General features: G+C 46.0%; 1 protein-coding gene across 8 annotated transcripts in view; it reads right to left on the bottom strand.

Annotated features, from left to right (window-relative positions):
• EIF4E3 (eukaryotic translation initiation factor 4E family member 3) overlaps positions 1 to 6140 on the bottom strand; it is a 29694-nt gene extending 23554 nt beyond the window's left edge. For 3 of the 8 annotated variants that reach the window (XR_012589418.1, XR_012589417.1, XM_074603387.1), the window contains exon 1: positions 5751 to 5980. Coding sequence is in view for 4 of the 8 variants with exons in the window: in XM_074603387.1 (XP_074459488.1) it covers positions 5751 to 5857 (107 nt within the window). In the remaining 4 variants the exon portion in view is untranslated. Of the gene's footprint in view, positions 1 to 2331; positions 2500 to 5750 lie in introns of all 8 variants that reach the window. The other 5 variants (XM_074603389.1, XR_012589420.1, XM_074603384.1 and 2 more) reach the window with 5 other exon arrangements.
• Between the last annotated feature and the right edge of the window lie 3488 nt (positions 6141 to 9628).

Here is a 9628-nt window from a genome sequence, read left to right on the forward strand (position 1 = left end):
GCTAAAAACCTCAACACACATGCTACCATGGAATGGGAACCCTGCAAATACTGGCCCTGGAAACGAAGCTATTACAGGATTCCTCCCTTTCGGATAACTTTACTGCCATCAACAATAAAGTTAATCCGATCTGCCATACTGAACTGTCAGTTATCATCATGGTGAGCAATTACTTTCCAAGTAACTCAATAGGCCCTGCAAGTCCCTGCGGGAGGGGATGGGTCCTCCCAGCTGGGTCCCAGCACCAGCCAGGCACCGACGGCTCTCCCGGGGATGGAGGGAGCTGGTCCATCGCCACGCCACCTGCAAACCCACATCTGGGTTCCCCACGGAGAGTCTGCCCATAAAACATCCAACAGTTCTCCTGCTCTGCCTGTTTTGTGCCCCGTGATGCCACTTTTCTGCATCTTCAGAATCTTTAAGGGAGAAATTTTAGTGCAATATCAGGATTAATCGAGTCGCCAAATCAGGCCAGAGCCACCGCACGGCATCTTGCAGCAAACCACGTGGGCATCAGTTAAAAGTGGAACATGGAAATAGGGATAACCTACGTGAACTGAATCCTAACGCCGGCTTGCTTCACTACTCCTCCTTTATTCCAGCACAAATAAAGAACAAAGGATACAAAGATAACTTCCATTGTTTTATCCATGAGTAAACCTCCAGGTGGTTGTGCTTATGTTAATGCCTGATGCTGAACTGTAGCTCTTCTGTTTCCCTGCAAAGAATTAAGGATAAAAGTTTTTTCATATGTGCTCACACTGGCCTTTGTCTCCCAGTGGGAATCTCATCGCAGCTTTAGCGGGAGCTTTAAAAGCTGCCAAGCGCTTTTGAAGATACCCCTGTAAGTACTTAGCCACAACTGCTTTTGGTATAAATAAGCAAAATATTTACTTACAAAGCAAAAACTCAAAAACATGCTGTGGCAACTAAATAAATCTGCTAATCCATTCTGAATACAAAGACTAATTTCAAGCCATCAAAGCCTGTCAAAATGCATTTACCGGGTTGAACATTCTTATAATATTAACCATCATTTTTCATTGTAAGCCACCTACTCATGAGCTCTAATAGACGAAATAGATGATTCTAGATAAATAAGATTTTGCTATAGGGAAGAAGGGAAATTATTAAGCTCAGTTTCAGATATCTGATGCGTTCACTTATGAAGATTCACAATTACTATGAAAATTGTTCCGTATCAACCAAACTTTATTTATATAGAACTTATCAGTATAACATGGAGTGAGAAAAATCAGCACAAAAGGATAATACGTTTATGCAAGAATATTTTCGCTTTCCTGGAACAGACTAATAACATCGCGTTATATTTTACAACGTTTACAAGCGTATTCTTCCCCTCAAAAAGATACAGAAGAGTTAAAATATTCTGGCAACAGAAACAAAATGACCTAACAGTGTATTTTAGAAGTAAAGCAAGAAGACAAGGCAGGCAGGACGTGACCCTGCAACGCGACCCGCGCTGCTGCACACTCAGCACTCAGACTTCCATGGAAGCCAGCGCGTCTTTGACCAAGTTTATCTAGAAGTGAGACTTCTGTGCCAGGCTTTTGTGTGATCTGTGCTCAGTTTCTGAAAGCACTGATTTGTAAAGAAGGGCACTGGTATTTTCCTCGCTGCTGGCTGAAAGCGGTCTGTCAGCAACGCTGGCAGCTCAGCTGCTCTTAGATCTTTAAAAGCGGTCTTTCCGCAAGGACGCGCAACATCTTCATTATTGCGTGTGCACACACACATTGGACCAAAACCTGTTACCCCTGACAAAACCTCAGGCTTCTCATCATGAAGCTGGAAAAATCAGACAACTAATAGTACGTTCTCTCTTATCTTCTGGTAGGGAAAGGCTTACTTGGTGTAACATCAAATGTAAGGAGGCATACACCACCCAGGCTAAACGACCCTCGTGATTTGCAAGGTTTGCCAAGTGGGATATTTGCATCATGTCCACACGTACATCAAAAAGCACAATCAGCTTCACAGCTTTGTATTTACACAAAGATCGCACCCAGATCCGCAACCCCAAATCCTATTAAGGGATGGCTCCAAGCACCTACCCAGGACACCCCAGCCTTTGATGGTCATTTCACTTGACTTCTCCTTTTGTACAATCCCCGTGTTCAATGTGCTACACAACAGGAATATAATGACCAGATTTGCAATCCTTGGTTTTAATTTTTTATTTTCAGTGATGCATTCCACTTTGTTGTAAAAAAAATAAAAAAATAGATTAAAGACTACACAGTGTAGCAAAAACCAGAAAGGCACCCTTCATTTCAAAGCCAGAAGCCATTATAAGCAGGACCCAACACCAACCTGGAGCCTCACTGAGATAAGCACGAGTGTGCAGAGCCACCAGCACGGATCAGCTTCCCAAGGTGGTACCAAAGGCATCTGCAAGACCTGCTGAAATTCCCCATGGGCCATAACGTCACTGCATGTAAGAGTACTGAAAATCAGACACGTAGGTATGAACTTGGAAGCCTGCAGAATGGACAAATAAAACAGCGTCCTGGTTTGAGTGACACAGGATTAATTTATCTTTCAGTAATTTTACCTTTCAGTAAGGTCTCTTCTAATGCTTGGGGAAAATGCACTTTTAGAAGACTCTAGTGTCTGAATTTGTGAAAATATTTACTTTATAGCCAGCGATGGTATGTGGGTTTCAAGGTCTTGGTGTTTTCAAGCCTTGCCAGGTGCAGGGATGAGGAGGAGTGAGACCCAGGCACTTGACAGGGTCCAACAGGATTATTTGATACCATGAACATCACAGTCAATAAAAATTACTAAGTCTGCTGAGAAGTTTTCTCTTCCTTAATGGCTGCAGTCCTGAGAACTCCTTGCCCCGGTGCCAGGCCCTGAGCCCTTCCCTTCCCCCCGAAGCCGCAGCGCTCGCAGTGTCCCACACTGGCTGTCCCTGCTGGGAGCGCACGGCTTCCTAAGATAGAATTGGGCTGAGTATAATGCCGGTATATTTGATATTGCTATCAGGATCAATATTGGTTCTCTAGTATTATTAATGTTAATTATTTAGTCTTATTCTATTAAATATATTTCAATACTCGTGTTTCCTTGTTTTTTTCCCCAGTTCCCCTTCCTAGGTGGGGAGGGGTCATCGGGCGAGAGAATAATTGTCTAAACAACAGTAAGTTATTGTGGATTCTTCAAACCGTAACAAACAGCAGACCTAAAGCCTTGGTCTCAAGACTTCCAGCACGTGACCTTAAAACATTTTAGCAGTTAAAAAGGAAATCTTGTTTCTCTTAAGAGACAAACACCTGACAGCTTCTCTGAAACTGCTCACCTGCGAGCATTTGAAGATCACAGATGGGATCTTATTTGTCAAACTGGTGAATAACATTCTCCCAAATGCTTTCATCATGCTCGCTTTCCTAAAGCGTATACGGGGTAAGATACCAGAGAGCGATATCAGATGGTTACTATTTTAGACACACATACCAAGAAAGGCTTAGCGCTTACGGGAAATGCAGATGCCCTGCGACACGTGAGAGACAATGGCAATGGACCAGAACCTGGTGACAGGATCCCAGTCTCCAGATGTTAAGCCTGTGCCAAGGCATTCACAGAAACAAGTGCTGATGGAGATAAAACAAAGGCATTTACTGCTGAAGCAGGAGACGTATCGAGAGCCACTATGATAAAAGCAAGGTTGTGAGCCCCAAGGGAATCACTTGGTAGCATATCACTAGCTGCTACAGGAAGTACAGCTTGGCTGATGGATATTTATTTTAACAGTGTGACTTAATGAAAAGATACATTTTGGAGATGTTAATATGTATGTCACGGACCTCTCGCAGTAATTTAATAGAAGGAGATAACTACAGATCTATCTCAACGTGTGTTTATACTTAAGCATCACTTCTTGCCTTTCAGCCCAAGTACAGGGCAAAATTTAGTGGCAGTCAAAAATCAGTGCCATCTCATGAGGAAATATCACCGCTCCACACCAGGTATTACTAAAGTAAGTTAAAAAAGCGCCCACAGTTATCTCCTATGGAAAGTCCACCCTGTGCAAACCTAAGCAACGATCCCTCCATCAAATCCGCGTGGGCGCACTGCTAAATGTCACAGCCCCTTCTGCAGGACGCTGTAGAGAGACAGGAACCTCCACCCGCTGCAGTGAATGAAGTTCACGGGTGCATCTCTTGTGTGCTTTTTAATGCCTTAACTGTTTTTTAAGTGTATGAAAAATGCCTTGGCTGCTGTCATTCTTGTTCCCTGCCATTATTCTATCCCTGCTGCTGGTAAACAAAACACAGTTTTGTGTATATAACGTCCCACTGGTCGTTGTTTTCTTTCCCTCACATATACACTCTTGGCTTCATAAGTTAAGGAATAACAATGCTACCTAATGAAATGCACTTATATGTGATCAGAAAGAAGAAAAAGAAAAAAACCAATAAAATAACTGAATTTTAAGAGTCTAAATTACAGTGGAACCAAGACATGGGGGGGGGAAAAAATAGCACGATGCAACTCAGGAACTTGAAATGGATTTTAACTTCCGATGTTGATTATAAAAGACAAACGTGCTTATCTCCACATGGCTTGTGTAAACAAACAGATCTGGATGTAGCTTGCTTAAAGACCAGTTCAAATGGTGCTTTTTAAAAACAAACAGAAAACACAACTCAGATCCTGAACCCGACCATAACTACATCCTGAGTTCAAAAGGATTAACCAGAAATAGCTTGTGGGGTTTTTTTTAAGGTTTGATTTGCAGGACCTGAGAATATTTGTGTGCTTTCAACAGTTTGTAGTTTGTTTTTTTTTTTTTTGCTATTTCTCTGTCATGAGTTGAAAAGTTACAAACAAGGCAGTATGTTCAGTGGCAGAAAGACATATAAAGGAAAAAAACTTTCCTTCTGGAGTTGGAGGAGAGGAGAAATACAAGAGAAAATTGAGAAAAGGGAGGTGCAGAAGATTAAAAACAAGATGCCAGAGAGTACACACTGGAAACCTAATATCAAACTCTGATTTTAAACTTTCTCTTTCAGTTTTGACTTGGGTGCCTGGCTGTCCGCACCACGGGATGAGCTCCCCTGGCAGCTCTCCACAACAGGCTGCAGCTTCAAGAACCCGAAACGCAATCCCACCGCGTGAACGCTGCCGTTAGTTCATAAATCGGAGCAAATCCTTCAAAACAGCTCACCTCCGGTTTTAAGAGTCAAAGCAGTCAAACCTGACTATTCAAGAGTCACAAAACCCGACGGGTCGGGGGGGCGCGGGTCGGTTTGGGACACCCCCGCCACGTCCCACCCCGCAGCAGCACAGCCCAACCTTTCGCCTTCCCCCCCCCCACCCCGGGGCTGCCCAGCGCCAGGGCTAAATTTAGAGTTTAAAACGCCACCCCCGGTGGTTTTAACACACAATCCCCGTGTGTCCGTCCAACCACAAAACCGAGAGCATTTGTCAGAAACCCGTTTCCCGAACTAACTCCCGGCAAACGCCGCCGCTTCCCGAGGGGAAGGGGACACCGCATCCCCCGCTCCCTCGCATCGCCCGGTTTCCCAAGATTAATTTCCCCTTCTCCAACCCGTTCCACGAGTGGGGGGAAAAAAAAAAAAAAAGAAAAAAAAAAGGAGAGAGAAAGCACAGAGATGCTTTCCACAGACGGATTTTTAGGGCTTCTCCCCCTTCTTTTTCCCCTTCTGCTCCCTCGCCCGGCTCGGTGCGTCCCGCGGGACTGTTGCTCGCCCCCAGCCCCCACTCACTTGTCCAGCCAGAAGGTCCAGGGCGAGTGGAGCGGTAGCCCCGCCGGCTCGGCCGCCCGCCCGCCCCGCCGCTCGCCGCCGCGGCGCTCGGGGGGGCTGAGCGCCATCTCCCTGGCCGGGGCGGGGGGGCGAGGGGCGGGCCGGGGGGCGGGGAGGGGACAAGGGACGCTGCGGTGGGGCGGGGGAGGACGGGGAGCCGGGTGAGGGGGCTGACGGAGGGGGGTGAGCGGGACTCGGGCAAGGGGACGAGGGACAGGGGAGGGACGGATGCTCTGGGACAAGGGGGCCGGAGGGATACGGAGGTGGTGGGGGGGACAGACAGGGGAGGGTAGGAGGGAGCCACACCGATGGTGACAGCGATGGGCCCATCTGAGGGCACGGGTGGCTCCAGAAAGGGTCCCTTATCCAGGCCCAGCACACGCACTTGGCCTCATCCATGTCTCTGCATTGAGGGAAAGCATTGATCTGCTTCCTCAGACCCTTACAAGGACCCACAGCCATAAGGCATTTGGGCGGGCAGGGTACCCAGTGCCACCGTCCTACACCGAGTGCGCTGCTGGCAGCCCCTTCTCTGCACACACACAGGTCACACCACAAACCTGACCCATCTCTGGGGCTGCCTTGCTGAAGAAAATAACCTTTGTGCTCAGTTCAGCTTGGCAATGCTGACCAGAAAACTAAATCTCTCTAAAACCCCAAGTTTTAGGACACAAAACCCTTGCATGTTCACAAAATGGAGGGGCGAGTACCATGCAAACTGACCATGGACGGAGACAATAACACAACAACAAACCTTTCCAGCCTTGGGGGGGGATAATTTATCTGTCTTCTCATCTTCTCTACAGCCTGTTTAATTTACATGCTTGGTTTTACTGGGAGATGTTCCTCACAATCCGGCATGGACACGTGCTAAAATGGTCACGTTATTTTTATAATGGTATTTTTTAAATTAAGCTTCTCCCCAGTGGGACTATGCACAGTAGTAAAGTTAAACACCCACATAAGTGACAGCAGGATCAAAGACCATGAATCACAGAGGTTTCCTCGCAAGCACATTTAGTAGGATGAATAATTTTATATATACTTCATCCTAAAAGAAAAATCAATAAAGACACACTGCTTTAAAGAAATAAAAATCTAGCAGTAAGAAAGGGCAGAGATCACCCATAAAAAGCAGTCTGTACAGTGACAATGAAGAAAAAAAAGTTAATGATTATGTTGTGCAGATGGAAAATGCTAACTGCTAAGCCAAATTAAATAAGATCTGGAAAACTAGTTGCACCATCTCTTGCAATTTAATTTACTCCTCTTTAAATAGAAGGCAAGATAATGACCGGTTGGGAGAGCCTGGAATCTAAAAATTCATTGGTATGCCCACTCCGAGAGTTCTCTCTCTATTTTAATGGTGACCCTGCCAAAAATGTTAATTGTGAAAAACACCCCATCACAATAAATGGCTGTATCTAGGCACAGATTTTCTCAGAAGAGCTGGAGAAGACAGCAGGAGAGTGCTAATTTCTTACAGCCCTAAAGGGCCACATCTTGCCTCCGTGACTGCAGTTGACAGCCTCCACACCTAATACATTTTTGGTGTCCTCTACTGAGGCTGCCAACACAATATTAATTTTTGGACATGCAGCAGCAGCATCACACTGGAAATAAGGCCAAACGCACTAGAGTGTATGACCAAAACTAACTAACTTTGAACCAGCACCTGCCTCTGTCGGGAACCAGACGCTTCAGTGAAAACCTCCAGATTCCATTATCAGAGAGCTGCTCCTCATTTAAAACATTACAGCTCAGGTGGAAAACAAATTATTCTGTTATAAACAATCTGAGCTGCAAGGAACCATATAGAAGTACGACCCCCGCACCTCCAAGACACGGAGCGAGTGCCAGGCAGCAGAGCCTGTATCGTTATTCCAAATGAGACGTGTAAAGCCTCCGTTTATTTCTTGTTTACATCAGTAAATACCAGGCTTCACAGTGGCACAAGGTACGTCGCGGGAATCTCAACTAACAGTAAATTAATCTGGTTGTGGAGGAAGGGCAATCACAGGATGCATTGAACTAGGCGCACCCTTTGCCTACAGAGATTTCTAAGAAGTCATGATACAGAAGAAAAACAAGTCTCCCGAGATTGATCTCACACGGAAAAGTGATGGTGAGAACAGCATCCTGATTCTGCTTAGCTACCACGCGCTGCCAGCACACCTTGAATAAGCTCAGTTCAGAGATTTAAAAAAATCCCAGGAAGCTATTAGCACTTTTAGAAAGATATACTAAGGCTTTAATTAAGAATGTATTTCATTGATATTTGCCATCTATCTGAAGATTTCTTTTTAAAGAAACCCTGGTGATGCCTTTTCCTGTGCTTTTGTGCCTTCTCAAGCAGATTTACCACAACCAAACTGTGTTACAGTGCAGCCCTGTGCTACAAGATGCCGTGAAGGTGAGAGGAATTGCTTAAAGCTCACCACCATAGAAGGGGCTTCTGGCTCCATTCCTTACGCCTTCTCCCAGCCACATCCTCCTCTTGCTTGGGGAGTTCTCCAGGAAAACGCATAATTTTCTGCTAAGGCCTTAGAAAGCAGGCCAAGAGCAGGAGTCAGCCGGTAGATTGGCTCAGCTGATTTCAGATGGGTAACAGGTGACATTTTCCCAGGTATCAACTGGGAAGAAAAAAAAAAGTTCTGCCCCATTCTGTGTGCTCCTGGCACTGCTTGCCTGCACCCAGCTGCAGGGACCTGAACCTCTTTGCCACAGCAAGGGCCCGATTTGTTCCACGCTGGGGCTCATTAGAGCTGAAGAAGGCACATTATAGCCAGAAGAAACAATGAATACTTCATAACTCTTCCCATGGTTTTACTTAAGATTTAAACCACTACTCTTAGAATCCTTGCTGATCCCCAAATCTTGGCAGCAATGGGTACGTTACATGTGCTTGAAACGTTATTTGCCTGTTCCAGTAGCTTTTCCCATAGCCCCCGCGGGGAATCCCCGCGAGATAGAGCCACAGTGGTTCGCAGGGGCCGATGGTGGTTCGCAGGGGCAGAAGCAGTGATTCGCAGGGGCCGACTGCCTCTTAAAACCGCCAGGACCATCCTTTCTCCCACCCACAATTGTGTACCATCACTGTGGCAACTGCAATGCCTGTGCATGTAAGAAATATTAGGAAAGCATTAGGCTTATTTTAGCTATGCTCTAATGCCTTGCAGCACCTGGAAGGGAGGAAGGGAACAAGCACCATATGAGCAGTCCTGGTGGTGGGGGGGGTTCCCCCCCCACTTCCAGGGGGAACATTTCCACCCTGGAAGCGTTCCACAGCTATTTCCGAGGCAATAGGTACGACACCTTAGGAAACATCTAATAGATAACCTGTTTTTATTTGTTCGGTGTTCCTGATACAAAATGAACCGTGGGAAATGTTGGGCTAGACCTCTCTCTAGCCAAAGCTCCTGTTTTTTACTCCCAAGCAGAGATGGTTGGAGCCTAAACTTTTGTGGACTTGAGGGACAGCCGGAGCACAAGCTTTGGCTGCTGTGCCCAGCTGCTGCCCTGCTGCCTCGCAGGCTGAGCCAACAGCCATGAAATGTATTTTCTCTACCGAACGCTGGAGTCACGATCACTTGCTCTTGAAACACTGCCTGGGACTTCAGAAGCATATTAAGTAACACATGAGCTGCCCCTGAAGAGGTTCCCAGGAAGATAAACTGATCAAGCGAGAGCCGAAGCAGAGGTGAGGATGAAGGGATTTTATCTGATATTTGCTTCCAGAGGCTTAAATAAATGCTTTTTAAAACCTAAAACACGATATAGAAGTGCTGAATCCCAATGCTTTTGGCAAAAGCTCCCTCATCTAGGAATGATTTCATATC

Source organism: Larus michahellis, chromosome 10, assembly GCF_964199755.1.
Source record: "Larus michahellis chromosome 10, bLarMic1.1, whole genome shotgun sequence".
NCBI lineage: Eukaryota > Metazoa > Chordata > Aves > Charadriiformes > Laridae > Larus > Larus michahellis.